This window comes from Zea mays, chromosome 1 (genome assembly GCF_902167145.1).
Source record: "Zea mays cultivar B73 chromosome 1, Zm-B73-REFERENCE-NAM-5.0, whole genome shotgun sequence".
Taxonomy (NCBI): Eukaryota; Viridiplantae; Streptophyta; class Magnoliopsida; order Poales; family Poaceae; genus Zea; species Zea mays.
This window is the reverse complement of record NC_050096.1, coordinates 235,391,677-235,416,724: the sequence shown is the minus strand read 5'-3', so window position 1 is coordinate 235,416,724 and position 25,048 is coordinate 235,391,677. Positions and strand designations below refer to the sequence as shown.

The following is a 25,048-nucleotide window of genomic DNA, read 5'->3' as shown; positions in this document are numbered from 1 at the left end:
TTAACTAGTCCTAAACTCTAATGAGTTGTTTATGGATTATTATAATCTAGATTATATAATCCACTTAATAATCTATGTTGTTTGTTTGTCTCTTAACTTATTTAAGCTAGATTATATAATATAGAGGGTAAACAAACATGGGAGATATAATGCAAGCTAAAGCTAATAGGAGATTAGAAGCAACCAATCAGATTTCAAGTGAAAGGATGCCGAGCTGCTCGTTATTATACTAACAAAAGCATCAGTTCTGTTAAGTAAAACTAAACACAAGAATGGAGAGGTTCGTCACGACGGTATTAGGCTGAGGCGAAATCATGTGCCAACAAACGCATTTCGCGTTCATTTCGCAGGCACGTGCCATGTAACATTATGGGTCCACGTGCCAGCCGCTCATCAGCGCCAGCGGGAACCCGTCCGTACCTGGCACCTCCGGCCTCTGGAGTCCGCCTTCGCAACGGTAACGGTAGCGGCCGCCTGCCCCCCGCCGTCTCCCGGGGCCCAGCCAACGAACGAACACAGGCCACGGCCACGGCGCCACCCACACCCACCGCCTCACGCACTTCGCCTTCTCGCCCAGTTCAGCTCCTCTCTCCCCCTTCCGCCGTGTCTCGCTCCTCCTGGCTATGCCGATTTATAAACCCCCACCGCGCCATGCGCTCCCCACCGCCACAGCCACTCCACCCGCACCGAACCAATGGCGGACGCCGCCACCTCCGAGGATGCCGACCTGCCGCCCCCACCTCCGCCGGCGCAGCTCCCGCCTCCTCGCCGCCCGCACAAGCGGCTTCAGCCGCGGGGGTACTGATCGACTCTGATCTCGCGCTGCGCAGCCGTGTCGGGGCCTGGGCTTATGTGGGTTATCTCGCTTGCAGGTACCAGGTGGAGGTGTTCGCTGCGGCGCTGCGCGGGAACACCATCGCGGTGCTAGACACTGGCTCTGGGAAAACCATGGTCGCTATCATGCTCGCGCGGGAGCACGTCCTCCGCGCGCGCGCTGGGGAGGCGCTGCGCCGGATCGTGGTATTCCTCGCGCCCACCGTGCACCTCGTCCACCAGGTGCGCGTCTGGTGGCCCGTTTGTCTTCTCCACGCGGGAATGTGGTGGCTGGAGGCTGTGTTGTTGATGAGGGAAGCGGTTGCCTTTCCGTGTTTGTGCTGCAGCAATTCGAGGTGATTCGGGAGTATACAGACCTCGACGCGGTGGAGTGCCATGGGGCATCGGGGGTTGGCCACTGGAACGCCAAGCGCTGGAAGGAAGCAATTGGGACTAAGGAGGTACGCGCCAGGGTTCACTGAAGCCTGCCCTATGCTTGAGCTTGACACAGTAATTGAGCAATTGTGATGTACTGTGAGATTTATGGACTACCGTGCCTACCAACTGCCTGACTAATGGCCTGGAACAGCAAGCGTCCTGTAGGGGCTGTCTGATTGGTTGCCTCCATATGCTCCAGCCAGACACACGAGATGCAGGCTACTGCTGTTTGGTAACCTGTATCGCCACATGCAAAAGGGGCTTTCACGTTGGCTCCGTAAATATGTAGATTTTGGACGTTTTTGTGGAGCCAGGCCCATTTGAATGCAGCTTCTTAACCAGCTAATGATTTTATTAGTGTGTGATTAGCACATATGGAGTAATATTAATATATTTCAAAGAATATTAAACACAATAAGATAAAATAAGGTCTATAAAAGTGTACTTGCACAAAATAAATATTATAGCAAAATAATTTTAGCGGCTTCTATTTCATGCATCATATCTCTATACAAACAACCATACACCATCTCTTTCTAGCTAGGCTAACTAGATACATGTAACCAAACACCATGCAATTGCATGTAGCCAGTCTGGTTGAGATAGGCCAGGCTCACAAATTTGAGCCAGGTTGGACCATGCAGGCAACCAATCGGATCCTTAGTGTTGACAGCACTGCTTTTTGTGAGTAGTGCTCATCCTGAGTCAATGTAGATTGACGTTATTTTTTTCATAAATGCAGTAGTTCTTGACAAAAAATATTCTTCAGTCCTGGCTGAAGTACATATACATATGAAATATCCTCCATCTTTCCGTTGCTACATGGATACTTCTCTACATCAGCAAATTCTCATAATCCTTATAAATATGCCATTGTGATGAACTTACATGGCTTTTTAATGCATTTTCTTCTCTTGGATTTCAGTCATTTATATGATTATTCGCTTTTCAGTTCAAATTCAAAGTGCTATCTATGATTTGGAATATGTATTTACTCAAGCCATGACTCTTTCCGTTTCTTCTCCCTCAGATTGTTGTTATGACACCACAGATACTATTGGATGCTCTCAGGCATGCTTTTCTAACAATGCGTGTGATGAGCTTGTTAATATTTGATGAATGCCATCGTGCTTGTGGAAACCATCCATACTCACTAATAATGAAGGTAACACAATTTGAAGATCGTTTCTTTGTTTTGACTTATATTTTTAGATAGGCTTTGTTCCAAACTTTGCTTGAGACTGAAATGCTTTGTTGTTGTTGTTGGTGTTTGTTCCAAACTCCCTTGCATTTTTTGTATAGTACATGGGTTGCTTAAGCCTTAGTATCACATTTTCTAAATAAATGTCATGCAAAAGTCCTAATGTCTTTAACTCGGCTTGTGTTTAAAGGAATTTTACATTGATTCGGAGTGGAGGCCAGCTATATTTGGAATGACGGCGTCTCCAGTTTCTAAAAAGGGTAGGAGTTTCTGTATATGACAATCATGTGTAATTTCTCTTTTTGTCAATCGTTTCAGCAATTATGCTGTATTGTTATTTTAATTATCATGTTTTATGACTATAATTGTCTTCCTTTTTTTGTCATACTGCATAAAAACTCTTTTGATAAATTTATGGTACATTCATACTCCATTTTGGTGTATAACACTTCTTTTTTCTGATATTGATACATGTTTTATGCATCACAAGACAGTGCATTTTGGGAGTGTGGTGTTCTCTCTTGTACTAATGCTGCTCTACTTCTCAGCAGTATAAATTTCTAGGTTATCTAGCTTACATGATTAGTTGATGCTTTAATTTTTTGTGATTTTGTGCATCTAACTTACTTCTTGGGTGCACTCTGCATTTCCTTGTTAATTGTTTTCTAGGGCTACTATTCATCCTACTGGAAGCTACATATGACTAATTTACTGAGTCAAAGTTGTTTCTGATCTATGACTGTTTTCTTAGGCATATATTTTTGTTACTAATTATGGTAGATTCACATTTTTTGGATCCCTAGCTATTATTTGGGTAGGGTCACGCAGCCAGTAGCACGGGAGCACTATTAGAATATATTGTCCTCTTGGATTCACATTCCTACTATTAAATGTGCCATGGTATTCTATTTTACATTTAGTATTTACTACAACCTTCTATTTATAAACAACAACAACAGAGCCTTTTAATTGCAAACAAGTTGGGATAAGTTAGAGTTAAAAGCCAAGAGAAGCCACAAGTCAAGGTTCACGTATGTGGATAACTGTTTTCCATGTACTCGTATTCAAGGCTAAATCTTTAAGTATATTCCTTTCAATTCTCCTTGTACTGTCTCTTTGTGTATCAACTTCGGTCTTTCTAGACCTCTTTTTTCATTACTATCGTGCCTTAGGATTCCACTACGCGCTGGTGCCTATAGATGTCTCTGTTGGACATGCTCAAACTATCTCGATCGGTGTTGGACAAGCTTTTCTTGAATTGGTGCCACCCCTAGCCTATCACGTATATCATCTTTCCAGACTCGATCAATTCTTGTAGGTCATAAATCCAACGCAACCTACGTATTTCCGCAACACTTATCTATTGAACATGTCGTTTTTATATGGTAACATTTTGCACCATACAACATAACATGTCTCATTGTTGTCCTATAACTCACACTTTAGCTTCTATGGTACCCTCTTGTCACTAGAACGTCATATGCTTGACGTCACTTTATCCACCCTATTTTGATTCTATGGCTAACATCTTTATCAATATCTCTGTCTCTCTGTAGCATTGATCCTAAATACCAACTTATCCTTCCTGAGGATTACTTGATTTCCAAACTAACATAGTCTTCCTCATGTATAGAAGGTTGTGAAGCACATAAGCTAAAACCTTATATTTTATAGGAGCTTCTACTATAGAAGATTGTGAAGCACAGATTGCTCAACTTGAGCTAGTATTGGATGCCAAGGTTCTTTCTCTCTTGCAGCTAATGTTTCCTTAATTTTTAAATTTACTGAGTTCTTTTAGGAAACCCAAGTTTGCAGCAGCAAACTGATTTAAATATCTTACACGTTATCCCAGGTATATATTGTTGAAGATAGGAATGAACTTGAGAGCTTTTCAACTGGTGCAAAAGTTGTGAATAAATACTATGACCCTTACTTGTTTGATTTGGATAATCTGGAATCAAAGTTACAGATGCTGTTTGAGGAGGTGACTTAACCAACCAACTATATATTTCTTCTGATTCACTAGAAAAATGTGTTTTTCGTAGCCACAGCCTAGATACCTAGTATCTTTTTCTGCTTGTACTTACGTATAGGTTTATATAAATATTGTACTGTTGGGCAGTTTGATGGTTTGTTGGTTAGACTGCAAGAATCATCTCCTAATAAATTTGAAGACACTGATAGTATATTGGAGATGTCGAGAAAGAGCTTGTCCAGATGCCATGGGAAGATATTGTACGAACTAAATACTCTTGGTCCAATTGTTACTTTGGAGGTATTGTTTTATTTAAGCACCAAGTATTTCTTTTTTTACTGAAGGGTTATAATGTCCATTGTGTCCTGCGCGTTCGATAAAAAAATAATGTCCATTGTGGCATTGTGCTACATTCTATTTATTGATATTGATTAGTGGCAACAATTAATATGCAAGCAACCATTAGGTGCAAACGTGCAAGCATGTTTCTTGGTCCATTCGATTTAGATCCAACCCTAGATGTAATCGTGGTTTGTTAGGGTTTTTTTATAAAGCAGCCCAACGTGGTAGTGGAAGGGTTTATGTGCTAAATATGACATACGGTTGGATCTAGATCGAATGGACCAAAAGACCTGCTTACACGCTTGCACCTAATGACTGCTTGCATATTAGTTGTTGCCATTGATTAGTAGCTGCATAAATTCCTGTGTCCTTAGTGACTCCTAATTCCTACACATTTGTTAATTAATCCCATTGACTCTGGCCTGGCCAGGGAATATACTGGATTAAGAAATTGGCAATGCTAATTTAATAGGTCACCTTTGTTGTAGGAAACACCATTAAAATACCCTTTCCCTTGTTTCACAAAAGAAAAAAAAGGCTCTGTTAGAATGTATTGCGTGTGTGCTGTTATTGTAATGTGCATAGGCCCACCTAACTCTCTATTAATACATCCCCAACCCTATTTAGGGTTAGGGTTTCACTCTCCTAACAGGCTCCACTCAGTGAATACATTTGCCCTCCTTTCTGAAAAATTTCTGATTGTTTCCCTGCCAGTCTTAATAATGTAGCATTTGCACTGCAAACCATATTACCATACCGTACCATTTGTATTAGAAAATATGTGGTCCTGATCGTATGTTCTGAACATTCACCTGTAGCCTTTTCGTTTCTTTAGATTTTTTTTTTCAGTTTTGAAGGACTATGTTGTTCGTTCTAGAAAATCATACATGCATTTATCTAGCAATCTTATTAACCAGAGTAACTATTGGTACAATTTGAATGTTTATATGCTAACTCTTTATTACATTTCTCTGATAGGTGGTGAAGATATATAATGAAAGCATTAATACCATAGATGATTCTGAAGATTGCGTATTTTCTAAAGAGAGCCTCAACTTACAGGTTTCCTATTTCAAAGAAGCTTTATTTTTGATTGAAGATTTTTTGCCACAGGGTATGATGCATTATTTTACTGAATTCTTACGATACTGTCACCAGCTTTGAAACTACAGTTTTTATGTATCAATATTTGTTTTCTAATTCTTGTGGCATTGTTCTATAATAGGTTATGGGGAGCTGATGAAATCAGAATCTGGTTCTGCGGAACTAACTAAGAAGGGATATATTTCTTCTAAAGTGGAGTCACTGATCAACATTTTCAAATCGTTTGGGTAATACCTTAGTCCACTTAAGATGTTTATTCTATTCTTTTGTTTAGTCTTTTGTTCGTACAAAGATACATTTACATGTGTTGTCTCTACAGCTCGTCAGAGGAAGTGCTTTGCATGATTTTTGTAGAAAGAATTACGACAGCCAAAGCTGTTGAAAGGTTTATGAGAGGAAATGTGAACTTCTCTCGTTTTTCAATTTCATACTTGACTGGAGGGAGTACATCAAAAGATGCTTTGAGCCCAGCAGTACAAAGATTTACTTTGGATTTGTTCCGAGCTGGGAAGGTATTATATTTTGCTAGTGCAATTTGATTGGAATATTCAAATGATATACTAACTTTTATGTCAATTTATAGGTGAATTTGCTTTTTACAACAGATGTCACTGAAGAGGGTATTGATGTACCTAACTGTTCCTGTGTGATACGTTTTGACTTACCCAGAACTGTTTGTAGCTATGTCCAGTCTCGTGGGCGTGCCAGAAAAAGCAGTTCAAGTTATGTTCTTATGATTGAAAGGTAAAACATTGCCACATTTAATTAACTTTTTTTTTGATATGGGCTGTTTAGCTATAAAAAAGTTTATATGGTCACCAATATTTTCTCCCTTCCTGAGTTACACCTGTTCTTAAACCTTTTCTTATATGCTTGGTCTGGAACTTTCAGGGGTAACTTGGCGCAGCAGGAACACATATTTCGTATAATACGAACTGAATACTATGTTAAAACCTTTGCACTGCATAAACAACCAAATACTCCATCACTTGATTTGCCTCTCCAAGAGAAGTACATATACCATGTTGAATCAACAGGAGCAACTATCACCGCAGAATGCTGTGTCAACCTAATTTATAAATATTGTGAGAAGCTTCCTAAAGATAGGTATGCTTGTGCTTTTAATCTGCTTATGTTCGTTGATCTGCAAAGGGCAGGTCTTGTGCTGTGGTGAAGCGAAAGGGCTTCTAACTGAGTTCGTTAGGTGGTATAAGTAGAACTCCCCAGGTCCTGAGTTCGACATCCCGTGGGAGTGAATTTTAGGCTGGGGTTAAAAAAATTCCCTCATCTGTTCCATGCCAAAGCACAGGCCTAAGGCCTGGTCTCGGTCGTTCTCATATGGGCTACGGTGTCGTTGTGTATGTGTGAGGTAGGTTTTTTTTGCGCTGTGGTGAAAGCTGTCTCACTGAGTAATCAGGTTGTGGGTTCGAAGCAGTCTCTCATCATTTGCAGGGGGAGATGGCTTGCCTTGTTTTATTAATCCTTCCTCAGATCCCACTCATGTGGAGCCCCTGGCACTGGGTCTGCCTATTTTATCTGTTTGTTAATCTCTGTGATAACAGGAAACCCAGCCATATTATAATACAATCACTATATCTCTAACACTCTGTTTCAACATATGCATGACTGTTATGCTTAAACTTTCATTTGGATTTGTTCCTGTTATGGGTAGTATTTGCATGTGGGCTGAAAAGTTGATCAAACTGAAATGTCACTCATAATGGAATAACTACACCTCCTACCCCATGATATTGCTGTATTTTCGTTGCATAAACATGGTGCTTCACGATAGGATTCCTCTCCAGGTATTACTTGCCAAAGCCTTGCTTTGAGGTGGGTCTTAAGGATGGGTCATATCAATGTACCTTGACAATGCCTCACAATGCTGCATTTCGAAGTATAGTTGGTCCTCCAAGTAGTTCATGTAATTTAGCCAAGCAGCTTGTATGCCTGGAGGCATGCAAGAAACTGCACGAGCTGGGAGAACTCGATGATCATCTAGTACCCTTGACTGAAGAGCCTATGGATATTGATACAGACACAACAGATAAAAAATGTGTTTCTGGACCAGGTATGGTTCTAATGTCTTTCAAGTGTTGCTTCGTGCTTACATCAATGTTTTATTGAGAGGAATACCTCTTCATATATTTAGCTCTGTTTCAACAATAAAATACTGTACAGTGAGTGAGTCTGTTTATAGTGGTTGTGACTCAGAACGGGCATGAACTTTTTATTTTTGACAGTGCCATTATTCTTGGGGCATGGCGCTTATGGCTACAAAGGAACCGGGTCATCTTTGATGGGGAATCTCTTTCCATAAGCATAAGCAAAGTGCAAAGAAGTTTTTTAGATGAGTTAGTTTGTTGGGTGATGGCTGGAGCGAAACATCTTGGGAATTTAGGCTTAGTGGGAGCTCTTAATGTCATTGTCATCGGGTCGAGTTAGATTCTAATATGTAATAGTTCTTTTGTGTGTGTGGTTTTGGGGCCTAGCATGCCCCCCCCTTCTAGTTGTAAGACCGTTTTTCTCCTCTCTAATATATAAAGATGCGCAGCTCTCCTGCACGTCGAGAAAAAAAGATAGAACTTGATGAACTAGTGGTGATTGAATCTGTTTGTTTCCTTGCATGGTGCATCATATTTACTTGTGCCGAAACTCTCTTCATATATGTTGTTATCTTTGTGAACTTGTTTATTAAGAAAATGTCTCCAGACCATTGAACCCTGTCACCTTTATGTAACTATCTCTCATTTGTTATCTTTGACATTTGATTGAGCAATCACTGAATACTTACTTTGCAAATGGAAGTTGGCAGTAGCATTCCCATGAAGTATTAGCAACAGCTACAAGTGTTTCTCCTTCTGAAGAAGATTTTATATTTTTTTCATGCCCTTGCCCTTTCACCATTTTGGCAGGAACAACTAAACGAAAGGAGCTTCATGGAACGATAAATGTTCATGGTCTATCTGGAAACTGGATCCATGAAAGTGAAACTGTGATTCTGAATGCTTACACATTTGATTTTCGTTGTGATCAAGAAGGTGAACTTTATGCTGGGTTCGTTCTCTTAATGGAATCAGTACTTGATGATGATGTGGCACGTTCAGAGATAGATCTCTTCCTTATACCTAATAAAATGGTGTACACCACCATGACTCCTTGTGGAAAAATTCAACTGAACAAAGAGCAGGTTATTCAAGAAACCGCAACTCCTGTTGCTAGATTTCTTTTTAAGTTTACCAGTGGCTTACTTTCCTTAGTTTTTTTGTCAGCTGTGTAAAGGAAAATTATTCCAAGAATTCTTCTTCAATGGTATATTTGGTAGATTATTTCATGGTTCCCGAACGGATGAACTGCAAAGGGAATTTATTTTCACAAAAGGTCATGAAATACAATGGGGCTCAGACAACATGTACTTACTTTTGCCTTTGAGGAACTCTTCACAGATACAACATGATCCAAACATATACTGGGAAGCCGTTGAGTCTTGCTCTGGTACAGTAGAGCAGTTGAGAAATTTGTATCTAGAAGATGGAAATCTCAACCATGAAAACTTATGTTCACATAAAAGAAGCAACAAGGGAGAAGACATCATTCATCTGGCCAATAAATCTCTTCATTTTTCCACAGTCAAAGATTCAGTTGTACTATCTCTTCATACTGGGAGGATCTATTCTGTTCTTGACTTGATTTTAGATAAAACTGCAGATGACTCATTTGATGAGATGTATAATGGGAAAGCTTCACCATTTGCTTCATTTGTGGACTACTACCATCAAAAGTAGTTGCTCATTTTTAATTTTGTCAATTCAAGGATGGATCCACTATGTTATGCTTGCTCACTAATTTCTCCGTTCTCAACTATATGTAGGTATGGTATTGTTATTCAACATCCAGGGCAACCTTTGTTGCTGTTAAAGCAAAGTCACAATGCACACAACTTACTTTTTTCAAAAATGAAGTACCAAGGTACTGTAGTCTCGATGTAGTAGCATTCTTTCCTTTTTTCTGTTGCATAATTTGAGATGGTAATTGTGTTACTTTGGCTCTGCTTTTACATGGTATTCCATCCAATTTATGGCAGATGGTTCAACTGGCAATCCTCTGCTCGTAGAAAAAGAGCAAATTCATGCCCGAGTTCCACCTGAACTACTCATCCATATTGATGTCGCAACTGATATTCTCAAATCATTTTACTTGCTCCCTTCTGTAATGCATCGGGTTCAGTCTTTAATGTTAGCCAGCCAGCTTCGCAGCAACATTAGTTACATTCAACGCATACCAAGTTCTCTGGTCTGTTCTCTCATGGTATTACATATTGTTTTATTTGTTAAGGATAGTAATGCATATAATGACTTCTCTTCATGCTAGATTTTGGAAGCTATAACAACTTTAAGGTGCTGCGAGTCCTTTTCTCTGGAGCGGTTAGAGTTATTAGGAGACTCAGTACTGAAATATGTAATAGGATGTGATCTGTTCCTAAGATACCCAATGAAACATGAAGGCCATCTCTCTGATATGAGATCCAAGGCGGTATGCAATGCGACACTGCATAAACATGGAATATGGCAATCCCTGCAGGTAGATGCTTTCAAGCCTAAGTTCATTTGTGTGATCATTTTGCTGAAGTTCATAAATGGATCTGTCAATATTCTTACATCATAATTGAACCAGTTTTGTCTGAGAGTGACACCAATAATTCATTGTCGTCATTTAACAAAACTTGGAATTTCCCAGAAGGTTTATCCCGAAGGAATAAGATACATGCTATTCATGCTAGAATGGATAGACTAATCCAGTTAGACATTTTCATGTTCTGTGCTACCCATCTGTAGTTTCCTATTATAGGCCTAATCACTTGTGTCATCTTTTCTTTGAAGTCTTTCCTTTTTATTAGGTTTGTTTTTATTTAATGTATATCTACTAATGCTTTCAGGGTTATATACGTGATGCTGCATTTGACCCTCGTCGTTGGGTTGCTCCTGGACAGATATCATTGCGCCCTTTTCCTTGTAATTGTGGAATCGAAACTGCATTTGTTCCTTTTAATGGAGGTTATATCAGTGACGATCCATCTTTTGTTGTGGGAAAACCATGTGACAGAGGCCACAGATGGATGTGCTCAAAAACAGTATCTGATTGTGTTGAAGCACTAGTTGGAGCATATTATGTTGGTGGTGGCATCGCTGCTGCAATTTGGGTTATGAGGTGGTTTGGTATTGATGTCAGGTGTGATATGGAACTAGTGCAGAAAGCAAAATATAATTCTAATGCATCTCGAATGTGCTATTTATCAAAAATAAAAGATATTGAGGAACTGGAAGCAAAACTGAAGTACAACTTCTCGGTCAAAGGCCTTCTGCTTGAAGCCATATCACATCCATCTGTACAGGAATTAGGAGTTGACTATTGTTACCAGGTCAGTGAAGCAGAGTTTCAGTACATTAGTTTATTGCATTTAAGTCACATTGATATACATATCTTAATTTCTGATTTGTAACAGCGTCTGGAATTTCTTGGTGATTCTGTGCTGGATCTATTAATCACACAGCATCTCTATGCTACCCACACTGATGTTGATCCTGGAGAATTGACAGACCTGCGTTCCGCTTCGGTTAGTAATGAGAATTTTGCACAAGCAGTTGTAAGAAACAATATTCATAATCATCTACAGCATGGATCTGGAATACTTTTGGAACAAGTAACAGAATATGTCAGGTCCAACTTGGAGTACCATGGTAAAGAGAATCAATTCCTTCAACAAGCTACATGCAAAGCACCTAAGGTTAGAAAACTTAGTTCTACTTCTGTTTGTGGATTAGCAGCCTATTTTTCTTTATTGTATTTTTATATATTTGAGTGAATAACATGGAGCTCTCCTTTGTGTTCCCATTAAAAATTGTGCTTTCATTGTTTGTTCAATATTTATCTATTTTTACTCAGCAACGTAGAACTTTCCAAGGCATAGGAAGCTAATTTTAATTTCCTTGCACAGGTTCTTGGAGACATCATGGAAAGTATTACTGGTGCAATATTTATAGATGTAAATTTTGATGTTGATCTGGTTTGGAAGATTGTTGAACCGTTACTTTCTCCAATGATTACCCCTGATAAGCTTGCGTTGCCACCTTATCGGGAGTTGCTGGAGTTATGTAGTCACCTTGGTTGCTTCATAGAGTCAAAATGTACTAGTGAAGGAGAAGAGTTAATTATTGAGATGAAGGTGCAGTTGCGAGATGAACAACTGATAGCACAAGGACATGACAGAAATGGTAAAACCGCAAAGGCAAATGCAGCAGCCCGAATTTTGGTCGACATGAAGGTATATCTTTTCAAACAGAAACAAAATATCAAGAAATGTCTAGTTTAAGGGGTTGGGCAGGTCCATTGTGAAAGACAGTGTATTGGGTAAATGTTGAATGATTAATGGGAGCAAAGGCTCGTCTACATATAGGCAAGGATGTTCACAGGAATAGGAAACTATCCTAGACAATAGGAAACTCTCCTAGACAATAGGAAGCAATCCTAGACAATCCAATCAGGGAAGATCCTTGCCTATTAGAACCAATTAACCAAACTAGGGGACGACGCACAAGGCAACATGCCTGTGCAGCCGCACTACCCTAAACCCAAGGGACCTGCCTAACATAGCCCATTTTAACACCCCCCTAGTCAGATCGTCAACCACTGCACAAGTTCAAACTGGTCCTGAATTCAGTGAAGACTGATGGAGGCCCTTGGTGAAGATGTCTGCATACTGTGATGTCGTCGGCACATGCAGGGCATGTAGATCACCAGCAGAAACCCGTTCTCTGACGAAGTGAAGATCAATCTCGATGTGCTTGGTGCGTTGATGCTGGACGGGGTTGGAGGTCATGTTGGCAGCACTGATGTTGTCACAGTACACCAATGTAGCTTGACGAAGAGGGACGTGGAGTTCCAAGAGGAGCTGGCACAACCATGTAGCCTCTACAACTCCGTTTGCCAGAACGTGATACTCAGCTTCAGCACTAGACCTCGAGACAATGTTCTGACGCTTGGAGGACTAGGAGACGAGGTTGTCACCAAGGAACACATCATAGCCTGAGGTGAACTTGCGTGTATCCAGGCAATCCACCCAATCAACATCAGTATAGACCACAAGATCAGTCGTTGTAGATGGTCACAGCAGGAGGCCAAGGTCAAGGGTGCCACGAATGTATCGAAGAATCCTCTTAAGTGCAGCAAGATGTGGTCCCAGGAGCATGCATGTCAAGACAAACTTGCTGAACAACATAAGCAATATCAGGCCGAGTGAATGTGAGCCACTGTAGTGCACCAGCAAGACAACGAAAATCCGAGGCGCCAGTCACCGGCGCACCATCTGCTGAGGCAACCTTCGGGTTGGTGTTAACTGGTGTCAGACAGGGCTTGCACTCTGACATCCCTGCGGGCTCAAGGAGCTCGACCATGTACTGCTTCTAAGAAGAAGACCATCGTCTGAGGGCTGAACATGCATACCAAGGAAGTGATGCAGCACACCGAGATCCTTCATGGAGAACTCCTGTTGCAGGGCTAAGATGATATGACGCAGGAGGGCAGAGGAGGAAGCGGTGAGGACAATGTTGTCGACATAGAGCAGCAAATAAGCAATGTCGGATCCACACTGAAAGACGAAGGGTGACATGTCTGACTTGGCCTCAACAAAACTAAGGGAGAGCAAATATGTGGCAAATCAGTTGAACCATGCGCGAGGAGCCTGCCTCAACCATAGAGGGACTTGTTCAATCGACAAACAAGATCTGGATGTGTAGGGTCTTCCAATCCGGATGACTGAATGCAGTACACAGTCTTGGACAGAGTGCCATGTAGAAAAGCATTCTTCACATCAAGCTGGTGCTTAGGCCATCGCTGGGATAGTACCAGGGAGAGGATTGTGCGAACCGTAGCTGGCTTCACCACAGGACTGAATGTCTCAAAGAAATCCACACTTGGACGCTAGGTGAAACCCTGAAGAACCCATCATACCTTGTGCCGCTCCAGTGTCTCGTTGGCATTGAACTTGTGCTTGAAGACCCATTTGCATGTCACCACGTTGGCATGAGGTGACCGAGGCACGAGATCCCAAGTGTGGTTATGTTGAAGGGCGACATGCTCTTCCTCCATGGCGGCATGCTAGCTCGGATCAGCGAGGCCACCACGATAGGTCTTGGGCACCAGGGAGAGTTGTGCAGCATGGAACAGGGCTGGAACGCGAAAGCCACGCTTAGCGCGCGTCGCCATCAGGTGTTGGTTGGTCACTTGCTGGACATCAACAACACCCTTGGGAAGCGGTGCTGGAGACGGTGACGGGAGCGCTGGTGCTGGAGACGATGCTGTTGGCGACAGAACAAGATCCGTGGGTTCCCGGCGCATGTAGACATTGGTGATGACGCGCGCCGGAGCCTGGAGAGGTAGAAAGCCTGGCGGTGAGCCACGCGTGGCGGCGCCCGGGGACATTTACGCCGCGCGGGGCGCTGACGAAATGCAGGCGGGGCATGGGGACGCAACAGGCGATGACGACGAAGTCTACAAATAATGTGTGCAATTGTTAAGGATGACCAAATAATATTTATAACTAGACACACTGACAACCAGAGATGTCCAAAGGTTGCAATGTATAAGATCAAACTTATTAGATGCATGAGAGGTAGACACATGAAAGGGCAGGTGAGCATAGCGCCCTAGCTGACAAGCATGACATAAAGTGGAGGAATCTCTAAATGAATGGAGACACTAGACGCGAGCTTCGATAGAGCTTCATGACCAGGATGACCGAGATGGCGGTGCCAAGGGGGGAGGTGGCCTTGGCGACAAAAGATTGAGCTGGAGGAAGGTGTAGGGGTACAGGACCCTAGAGCTATTGCGCCTGATGATCATGTTCTGAGTTTGCAGATCCTTCACAGAACAACCAGCATGGTCAAACTCAACAGAGCAATTGTTGTTGATAGTAATTGGCAAACTAAAATAAGATTCTTAATAATTTGTGGAGACACAAGGATATTATTAAGAAATAAAGAGTGAGATAATTCAGTACAGCCAGTGTCAACCATAGGAAGCAGGGAGCCATTGCCGACAACAATGGATGAAGGAGTAGGATACTGCAGGGAAAAAGTGTGTGAAAGATTGTTGTAAGAAGATGTCATGTGGGAAGTAGCACCTGAATTGAAGTACCACTCGGTGGACGGGGGTTGCTGCAGCGTCTCCGTGCTAAACCCAGAGGCCAGCGACTGATTGTCCCTGGAGGGCAGGCCGACCATGGGGTGATAGAACCCTGGCGGAGCCCATTGGTCCCCTTAGTTGGTGCAGAAGGAGCAAGAGCAGCAGGTGGCTGCTGCTGGGCGACGAAGGCCTGCTGCTGAGGACGAGGCTGGGAAATTGGCGACAGAGGAGGACGTGTGCCGGGCCACATGTGGATGGTGCCTATCCACGGGTTGTAGACCGATGGCCAAGGGCCAGCCGCCGGCATAACATCTTTGGTGTCGGGCTGCTGCTACCCGCTGTTGTTGCTGCCTGCCGCTGTCGTGGCCACCGGCACGCTTGCTGCGACTACTGTTGTTCTTGGAGCTGTTCCCATGGCCACCCCCACCCCGCGAGTTGAAGTCGGAGAGCTGTGGGGGATGTTGCGAGGACTTGGTGGCGGCGGCAAGAGCGACGACCATAAGAGGCCGCTGATTTGCCAGGGTGAGGTCATCGCAGACGTCGAGGTAGGAGGGGAAGGGTCGAGCGTGACGAAGCAGGGCGCCGACATGGGTGAAGCGCTCATTGAGGTCGCGAATCACATTGAGGATGAGGGTGCGGTCCGAGACGACTTCCTTGAGGGCACCGAGGTCGTCGGCCATCTTGAGGCGGCGGTAGTACTCGGCGATGGAGATCGCCCTGGACGAAGTTGTGAAACCTTGTCTCAAGCTGGATGGCGTGTATCTCCCGTTTCCCAAGGAACCGAACTCGACGGCGAGCCAGGTGTCCCGGGCAGTGCCACCCTGGGAGGAGACAATCTCGACAAGGTCGTATGTGAGGCAGTCGAGGTTCTAGGACTTGACACAATCCATTTGATCCCAATCCGGAGAGGGGACCAGGGCGTCGAGGTGGACGTGATCCTAGAGGGAGAACTTGCCGAGGGTCAGTAAAAACTAATGACGCCAACGGTTGAGGTGGCCAGAGTTGACGTTGAGGACGATGTGGACGAGGCTCTGGATGTTGGTGACAACGACGACCTTGGCGTGGAGGTGGAGGGCGGCGGCCTCCTGCAGTAGCCTGGCGCCATGGAGATCCACAGGCGTGGGCATAGAGGACTTGTCCCTGTGGAGCGGGGGGCAAGGGCGATGCCAGTGGCGCGAGCCTCCTCCTCTGTCGCGGCGAGGCGGGCAAGGGCCACGTCGTAGGCCCGCTGGCGCTTCAAGGCGACGACGCTGACCATTTCCGTGGCCCGGCGGGCGGCGATCTCGTCCTGCTGGACGTGGGTGTGGATGGCCGAGGATGACGAGTCGACGAGGCCGGCGGTAGCCGCCCTGGGCGGTGTCGCCCTTGGGCGACGGAGGCGCAATGCCGAGCATGGCGCTGCACAGCAGGGAGGGTGGCGCGCGGGCGCTATAGGTCAGTAAGACGGGCGCTGCACGGCAGAGAAGCCGACACGCTTATTGGGGCGGAAGCGAAGAAATCCGATGTGGAACCCTGACAATTGATACCATGAAAGACAGTGTATTGGGAAAATGTTGAATGATTAATGGGAGCAAAGGCTCGAGTACATATAGGCAAGGATGTTTACAGGAATAGGAAACTATCCTAGACAATAGGAAACAATGAAGATCCTTGCCTGTTAGAACCAATTAACCAAACTAGGGGAGGGCGCACAAGGCAACATGCATGTGCAGCCGCACTACCCTAAACCCAAGGGACCTGCCTCATATAGCCCATGCTAACACATTGTGATGCTAATGGGTAGTTCAACTTCAACTACACACCTTGGGTGTAACTTTCTATTCTATTGTAATGACTGCTTTGGCAGTAGATGCTACTCCTTCCTGTCGGAAATCCATGATGGTTTGAACCGGTGGCTTGAACTGTAGGCAAAATCTGCCTCTCGAGCGTCATGTATTTTTTTGAAAGGATGGAGTATGTTTTGCTGACTATTTTAGAACTGGTTTAATTTTTTTCTGAATGCAGAAACGGGGTCTCTCTCTTAAACAATGCATCTCGAAGGCTAATCAATTGGATATTGTCTCTTCAAAACTGCAATCAGAATTGACAAATGTAAGCTTATAAAGTGTTTCCCACAAAATGGTACATCAAAGTAATGAACTTAATTCTGATTCTCTGAGTAATGAATAGTATCGCATCTCTGTAGTTGGAATCGCGACATGATTGTCCTCACATGAATGGCACTCTTAGCCTAGGTCTTTCCTCAGCGAGAGCAGCAGGTAATGCCCTGTTTTGGTTAATTACTCTCCCTCTGTTCCAAATTATAGTTCACTTTAGATTTATCTTAAGTTCAGTTTCTCTAACTTTGACCAAATTTATAGAAAAATGTATCGACATTTACAACATCAAATTAGTATCATTAAATCCTTCATGAAATATATTTTCATAGTGCATTTACTTGAACCTGAGGTATTAATATAGTGTTATTAAAACTTCTTCAAAGTTAGGGAAGTTTGAATTAAGACAAAGCTAGAATGAACTATGATTTGGATGAATGGAGTATATGGTACTCACTGGTCAGGGTATCAAATAGGAAATATTAGTAATTAGATTTGTTCTATACCTAGCTCTAGCAGCCACAAAATACTTAGCATTACTCAGATGTCATGGCCTTTCATATGCTTTCAGTTGTTCTTCCTCTCAAAATGGACAAAGGTGGACCTCGGACTGCACTTTTTAGGCTATGCAAGAGTTTACAGTGGCCAATTCCAGAATTTGAATTTGTGGAACAAAGGTTTAGGTATGCCAAGTAATACCCAAACATTACTTTCTTGTAAAAGAATGTCAAACTTCATTCACAAGAGCTTTGGGGATTCATATTCAGGCCCCGTTTGGTTTGAGGGACTAAAGATTAGTCTCTCCATTTTAGTCACATTTCGTCTCTAAATTGCCAAACAGTGGGACTAAAACAGGGACTAAATTGTTTTAGTCTCTAGTCTCTCAATGAGTGACTAAAAGGGACTAAACCATATTAATTTCATTTTTTGCCCCTTCTTTATTTCAGTTGCACTATTGGCAGGAGAATGCTAAGGGGTATTTTAGTCATCTTATGATTCATTTAGTGCATTCTGAAAATTTTAGTCCTTAGAACCAAACAGGGTAGAGACTGAACTTTAGTCCCCCTAACTAAACTTTAGTATCTGGACTAAAGGAACAAAACGGGTCCTAAGTTTTTCTATTTCTTTGTCTTTAGCTTTTAATAATAATGGTTCAAACAAGACTACCTTTAGAAAGTTAGTTGGTTTAGGCAATCTAATTTCTCAACTATGACCTCTATATTTCTTCTAGTCAAAACCTATGCAAAAAGTATACTATTTTATGTGCAATACAACTTTGACTAAGTGTTGTTATCTTTACCACAAAAAGTTATGCAACATAGGTTCCAAATATATCTACTAGCCTATAACTAAGCTAGTATGGTAAATCACACAACCAAAAAACATAGTATAAATGTGGAAGCTTAAATACGATAGAGATATAAACTCTTGATGACGACTTTGGTATTTTATCGAGATATCGCGAACCACGCAAGCTTTCTCATAATCTTGTTGGAGCCCCATGCAAGGGAAACCCACGCGAGGGCCAAGCTTCTGGTTAGGTAACTCTATGAGCATCTCAGGCTTTCTTCATGCGCAAGTGGTGCTCTAGTTGTGGCATGGCGGTTATTGAAGTGTATAAGTGGATTGTCTACCTTCTTTTAAGGGCTTAATATTTTAGGTTGAACTGTTTAGTGTGTCCACTGTAACATGATATTAGAGCCAGAGGTCTCGAGTTCTAATCCTGGTAGGTGCCTCTTCTTTATTCCCATGTTCGCGCCTTTCTCTTTAGTTGCACATGAGTGAGGGTGTTGAAGTGTATAATGGATTGCCTACCTTCTCCTAAAAGTTTAAGCTTTTGGGTTAAACTGGTTAGTACGTCCACTCTAATAGCGACCACACCATAAATACAGACTTACAGCCCCTCACGGTACAACTCAATACAATGGTACACACAAGAACCAAGAGACAATAGGTGTGTCTAACCTCACTTTTAATGACCAGACCTAAACCCAGAGCATATGCTAATGATAGCGGTCTAACTAACCCAAGCACTTTGCAAAGCACATCCGCTAATCACAGATTGATTCCTTAAGCACTTTGGTGTCTAAAGCTATTATATTTCAGTCTCAACTCAATGTTTATCTTTCTTAGCTCCCAACTTACTTAAATGGTTAGTTGGGTGGATATATATAGCCTCGAACACCAGAACTAGCCATTGGAAAAAGTTGTCAACCATTTGTTTACTATGGAACAGTTTGATGGCCTATTGTCATACCATTTCTTATGATCCGATGCTTTCTGATCGCACCATGTGTACTAATCGTTTGATTCTGTCTATTACAATCCAGCTAGTTGAGAATTTTGTCTCACTCCCTCTAGTCTGATGCTCGGCGAACTATAGTCTCCATGGTCTGATGCCTTGCAGACAGCTCCTGAAGAGCTTCTAGACACCGCCGGACTAGTTCGGCGACCTCATTTGGATTATAGTCTATAGTTTGATGCCTCCCCACCTTTTACACTAACATGTGAAGCCTCTTAGTGAATAATGTCTTGTTTGGTCCAATGTTGTTCAGGCCATGATCCAACGGTTGCATCCGACACGTCTATGAGAAGAATAGTATGATATTATGGTATGTCGCTCTAGTTGCGAAAGTCCGGCGTCATATAATCCCTTTTGTTCTTTGTTCTTTGTGGTCTTCACATTCGACTTGGTTCCATCATGTGTCTTAGGCATTTACATGTTGTTGTACATCTTTAATTTGTCTTCGAATGTCTTTCTTGAGGTGTTGATCTTCTAGATTACATCTTTGCCTTCGTTCACCCACTTTCCATTGTTTAAACTATAACCAAATACACTAGCAAATAATGTTAGTCCAAATAGTTATGTTGACCATCAAACACCAAACACTATTATCAAATGGGTCTTGATCCATTTTTCTTACAATATCCATCTTTTTGGTGATTGATAACAACGCAACCAAAGTAAGCAAATATTAAATAACAGAATGTAAAATGCAATCTATTTGCTAGGATACAAATGCAAATATAAGATTTTTATGATGGTTAAAGATACCACTTGTAGATATTTAAATAAAAAATTCTTTCCAATGCTAATTTTTCTCATATTGTGGTATTATGGACTTAAGTCTCTCCCTAGCTCCATAATCCATTTTCTCTCTTTCTTCAACCATTCTTCCAAATTAGGATAACATCTATGTATTTTAAAAAACTCTCCCTATCCAAATACAATTTAACCACAGTAGTTAGTTTTTGTGTATGATTGATACCAACACGACTTGATACCAAATGAAAATATTTATGAAAAAGTTTGAATTGGAGGGGGTTAGTAGTTGGTTCGTAGTGGTCATGTCCTACCCGAGTTGTGTTTTATGGTATTTTCTTAGGTGATTGTGTCTTCAACCCTTTGGTCTAGGGTTTGGCATGAAGTTTGTATTGGACCCACTCTCTTTTTCTGTCCTAATACAAAGATACACATCTCTCTTGCGTATTCGAGAAAAAATGTGTTAATCTCAAAGATACCAACTTATAGAGTGGCCTTCCCTAAAAGTATGCATAAAAGTTTTGAATACTCGTATGAGACATGCACTTTGGATTTTAAGGTTAAGATACCACTTAAAGGAAAATGTCACATGAGTGTGACTTACTTAGGTGAGATTTTGGAGTAAGTCATCTATAATTTAGGCTTTATCACATATTAGATAAGCCAAATGATACCATTTGATAATATTAATGCCACTTGAATAGTCTTGATTCCGTTTGTTAGGAATTTTGAGAGCTATTTGTCGTGCTCCTAAATATTTTAAACCAGTACCATATGATTATCTTAGTGTATGCATGTCAAGAATTTACAATGAAACACATAGCAAAACTAGGTATAAAAGATAAACTAGATACCAATTGAAACAAATGTAAATTTGTCAAGGGCGTCGGGCCCGAGGGTAAGAGGACCACGGCTCCGAAGGTCGTAGCCGCCGTCCGTGTTGCCGACCGGGTTATGCCCCCAGGAACGGCGTTCTTCGTCAACGGGTTATGCCCCCTGTTGACGGCTTGAGAGAGAGAGGGAGCTGGATAATGGGATAAATCTTTCTTGTCCCAATCACGAGTGCTTACAGGGAATATAAGGCCATAGGCCAGGACTAATAAAGGAAAGCCACCAATCACTTTTATTCCTTCTAAATCTAGCCGCTAGGCCCGGCTGCCTACTGGATCAGGCGTTCTGCGCGCTCAGCCGCGCGCCGTACGTCGCGTGCCCTGTGACGCTGGGTGTACGTATTTCCGTACATCACATCTCTCCCCTCTTCAAGAGGCAGCTCGTCCTCGAGCTGAAAGAGTGGGTAGGAAGCGCGAAACGTGTCCAAGTCCTCCCAGGTGGCCGATGCCGGAGAGGCTCCCTGCCAGCGAATGAGGACCTGCCGGACTCCCCTGAGCAGCCGCATCTTGACTGCTTGCTCTGGCTCTGGAATAACGGCGCCGTGGCGAACCGGAGGTAGAGCTGGAGGCTCTTGCGGAGGCGCGCCATCGAATTTCCGGTAATACCCGGTGAGACCGAGAAAGCCGCGAACCGCACGTGCCGACCGCGGCTGTTGCCAGTCCCGCACCGCCTGCACCTTGGCGGGGTCCATGGCGACTCCGGCCGCCGAGACGACATGTCCCAGGTACGCGACGGAGGAGGCCGCGAAAGCACACTTAGAGCGCTTGATGAAGAGCTGGTGCTGCTGAAGCGCACCGAAGACAACACGCAGGTGACGAAGGTGGTCCGCCCATGTGCGACTGTAAATCAAAATGTCGTCAAAAAAACACCAGCACGAAGCGGCGGAGGAAGGGGCGCAGGACATCGTTCATCAGGGCCTGGAACGTGGCAGGAGCGTTGCACAGCCCGAACGCCATGACCAGGAACTCGTAGAGGCCGTCATGTGTGTGGAACGCCGTCTTGTGCACGTCACCCGGCCGCATGCGGACCTGGTGGTACCCGGAGCGCAAGTCGAGCTTGGTGAAGAAGCACGCCCCGTGGAGCTCGTCCAGTAGCTCGTTGACGATGGGGATAGGGAACGCGTCCTTGATCGTGAGCGCGTTAAGCGCCCGATAGTCGAAGCAGAAACGCCACGACCCGTCGGGCTTCTTGACGAGGAGGACCGGGGATGAGAACGCGGAGTCGCTGCGACGCACGATGCCTTATGCGATCATAGCTGCACATTGTCGCTCCAACTCATCTTTGTGGGCCGCCGGGTAACGGTACGGCCGGACCGCCACCGGCAGCGTGCCCGACTTAAGAACGATGTTGTGGTCACGCGCACGCGGCGGTGGCAGTTCGGAGGGCTTGGCGAAGAGGCCACCGAACGTGGTCAGCAGCTCCTCCAGCAAGGCTGCGGGCGCCGTCATGTGTGCAGCCAGCCAGCACGCGAAAGAAGCGCCTGGAAGCGGTTGGAGTATTCTTCCACCAATCCCGTGCGTCGGCACTCCGTCAGCTCGAACAGCGGCGCCGATCTCAACGCCGGTCCAAACCGGAGGTTGAGGACCTCCTTGAAGCGATCCCAGGGTGGCGTGCCTTCATCCTCCTGGAGTTGGAGGAACCACAGCTAGGCCACGTCGTCCATGTTGTAAGACGCCATCCACACCTTTTCCTCCGGCATGGTGCGTTGTTGTCGAAAGTACGACTCACACTTGTTGATGAAGATCAGCGGGTCGGACTTGCCGTCATAGCGCGGGAACTCCATCCTCTGGAACCTCGGCGGGTGATCCGTGCGGTGCTGCCCATCTTGGTGGCTGCCGGAGTCGGCCGCGGAGGTGACCTTCTCCTGCATGCTATCCATGTCGGACTGCATCTTGGACATGTTGGAGGACAGGGTCTGTAGCATCTTCATGACGTCGGCCATGGAGGGTTGAGCGCAGTCACCCATGGTGTTGAATCTGGACGTAGCGGTGGACGGGGAGGTGGGGGCTGGTGTTGTCGGCTGGAAGGGTGGTGCGGCTACGGTGGATGAAGGACTGGGGGTGGTGGTGGAGGATCGTCGACTTCCTGATACCAGGTTGTCAAGGGCGTCGGGCCCGAGGGTAGGAGGACCACGACTCCGAAGGTCGTAGCCGCCGTCCGTGTTGCCGACCGGGTTATGCCCCCAGGAACGGCGTTCTTCGTCAACGGGTTATGCCCCCTGTTGCCGGCTTGAGAGAGAGAGAGGGAGCTGGATAATGGGATAAATCTTTCTTGTCCCAATCACGAGTGCTTACAGGGAATATAAGGCCATAGGCCAGGACTAATAAAGGAAAGCCACCAATCACTTTTATTCCTTCTAAATCTAGCCGCTAGGCCCGACTGCCTGCTGGATCAGGCGTTCTGCGCGCTCAGCCGCGCGCCGTACGTCGCGTGCCCTGTGACGCCGGGTGTACGTATTTCCGTATATCACAAAATTCAAATAAAAATGTAGTTATCTAGCACAGATGTAGAATTTAGATCCATAGTCTTTATTAGCCCACTTGGCAACAAACAGACAATAAACTTAATCCAATATGATACACCCTATGTTATGCATTCCAACTTTGCGAAGTCTCCGAATTCTCAGACGTCCATTGGGCTTTTCACTTGTCTCTTGTGATTTGAACCTTTTTGGTGCTTTTCATTGTGAAAATTATCTCCTTTAGCACTCAAATTCGTTTGGTCCCTCTTGTGTTGGCTTGCTTGTTCATCTTGATGCTAGCACCTTGTCATTTTTCTCTTTGAGAAGATATGGTGTTGTAGTCTTTTTGTTTACTTTGTTTATGTAGGTGTTGTCGAGCTTGCTTGCTTGCCACTTGTTTACTCCCCTATTCTTCACCTTGCACTAAAAGCACTAGCAATCTTCCTTGCGGCACACGAAGCAAAACCACGATTTCTCCCTTATCAAGCTTCTTCACCCCCTTGGTGATGTTATGTTTATGATGTTAGGTTGATTTTGCCTTGCTTTTTCTCTTGGCCAAGTCCTTATTGAGGCGAGACATTTCTTGGGTGAGTTGATCATTCTCCCTTACAATCTCATTTGAGCATTTTCTACAAAAACATTCTTAACACAAACTTATCTGGAAAGGTGAGTTTATATCTACCAAATCATTGCAACAAGTAGAGGCATTCTTTTTATCAATTTTGATTGTTTCAGTTTTAGATGCCTTGGGGATCCTATCGATAGCTTCTAGCTTGTTAGTTAGCTTATCATTGTGTATGCTAAGGATTTCTATTTTATTTAGTAACCCACCATATGCATTTTGAGAGCGAGCTAACTTTAACTTTAACTTCTCATTTTTCTCAAATAGGCGCTTATCAATAGTAGCAATGATTTCAAGTCGTCCGGGCTGGTCGGCTATTTGGGCTCGATTAGCTGGACGACTCGACTAGATAGGCTGGTCGTCTTGGTCGTCCGACTAATCACCCGATTACTGTTTCCTGGTCGTCTTGGCTAGGGTTTTGTTATTGGGCCATTTTTAGCCCACTACAGTATACTTTAGACTACCCACTCTTCTCTGTAATACCTAGCCGCCAAACAGTGCACTACGTCTCCTACTCTCCTCTCTTGCCAACCCGACTGTTCCAGCCCTTGCCCTTATTCACAATTGGTCGTCGGTGGCTACCCCTTCAGACCTACAGCTCACCAATGGCTGCCCCTTCAGACCTATAGCTCACCGGCGGCTACATCATCAACGGCTACACCACCCTGCCCCTTCCCTGCTCGCCTGCTGCAGTCTCCACCTGCGGCGGTTGTCTCAAGGTTCACCAGCTGCAGTCTCCAGTCTCCACCCTACCCCTTCCCAAGCTCCAGCAGACCTGCACCATTGAGGAGATGAGCTCGTCATCTCAAGGTTCCTTCTACTCCCCCCATCTCCCCCTTCTCTGTGGTTCTGCCAAACTAGTGGATGTTGGGTTTCATCTTC

The 25,048-nt window shown here is 44.1% G+C and overlaps 1 protein-coding gene across 4 annotated transcripts in view; it reads left to right on the top strand.

Moving 5' to 3' along the window:
* Window positions 1–524: 524 nt before the first annotated feature.
* LOC103643440 (endoribonuclease Dicer homolog 3b) overlaps window positions 525–25,048 on the top strand; it is a 44,023-nt gene continuing 19,499 nt past the window's right edge. Inside the window, exons 1-25 of one of the 4 annotated variants that reach the window (XM_008666622.2) lie at window positions 525–798; window positions 873–1,056; window positions 1,161–1,274; window positions 2,282–2,416; window positions 2,643–2,712; window positions 4,127–4,191; window positions 4,305–4,436; window positions 4,575–4,727; window positions 5,748–5,883; window positions 5,995–6,100; window positions 6,193–6,385; window positions 6,457–6,617; window positions 6,765–6,980; window positions 7,679–7,944; window positions 8,789–9,063; window positions 9,146–9,654; window positions 9,745–9,842; window positions 9,958–10,166; window positions 10,245–10,454; window positions 10,810–11,292; window positions 11,377–11,658; window positions 11,869–12,195; window positions 17,058–17,144; window positions 17,239–17,311; window positions 17,721–17,832. In XM_008666622.2, the coding sequence (XP_008664844.1) occupies window positions 695–798; window positions 873–1,056; window positions 1,161–1,274; window positions 2,282–2,416; window positions 2,643–2,712; window positions 4,127–4,191; window positions 4,305–4,436; window positions 4,575–4,727; window positions 5,748–5,883; window positions 5,995–6,100; window positions 6,193–6,385; window positions 6,457–6,617; window positions 6,765–6,980; window positions 7,679–7,944; window positions 8,789–9,063; window positions 9,146–9,654; window positions 9,745–9,842; window positions 9,958–10,166; window positions 10,245–10,454; window positions 10,810–11,292; window positions 11,377–11,658; window positions 11,869–12,195; window positions 17,058–17,144; window positions 17,239–17,311; window positions 17,721–17,832 (4,700 nt within the window). In that variant the 5' untranslated portion in view covers window positions 525–694. Of the gene's footprint in view, window positions 799–872; window positions 1,057–1,160; window positions 1,275–2,281; window positions 2,417–2,642; window positions 2,713–4,126; window positions 4,192–4,304; window positions 4,437–4,574; window positions 4,728–5,747; window positions 5,884–5,994; window positions 6,101–6,192; window positions 6,386–6,456; window positions 6,618–6,764; window positions 6,981–7,678; window positions 7,945–8,788; window positions 9,064–9,145; window positions 9,655–9,744; window positions 9,843–9,957; window positions 10,167–10,244; window positions 10,455–10,809; window positions 11,293–11,376; window positions 11,659–11,868; window positions 12,196–17,057; window positions 17,145–17,222; window positions 17,312–17,720; window positions 19,762–25,048 lie in introns of those variants that run through there. The other 3 variants (XR_002266403.3, XR_002266402.2, XM_008666623.4) reach the window with 3 other exon arrangements.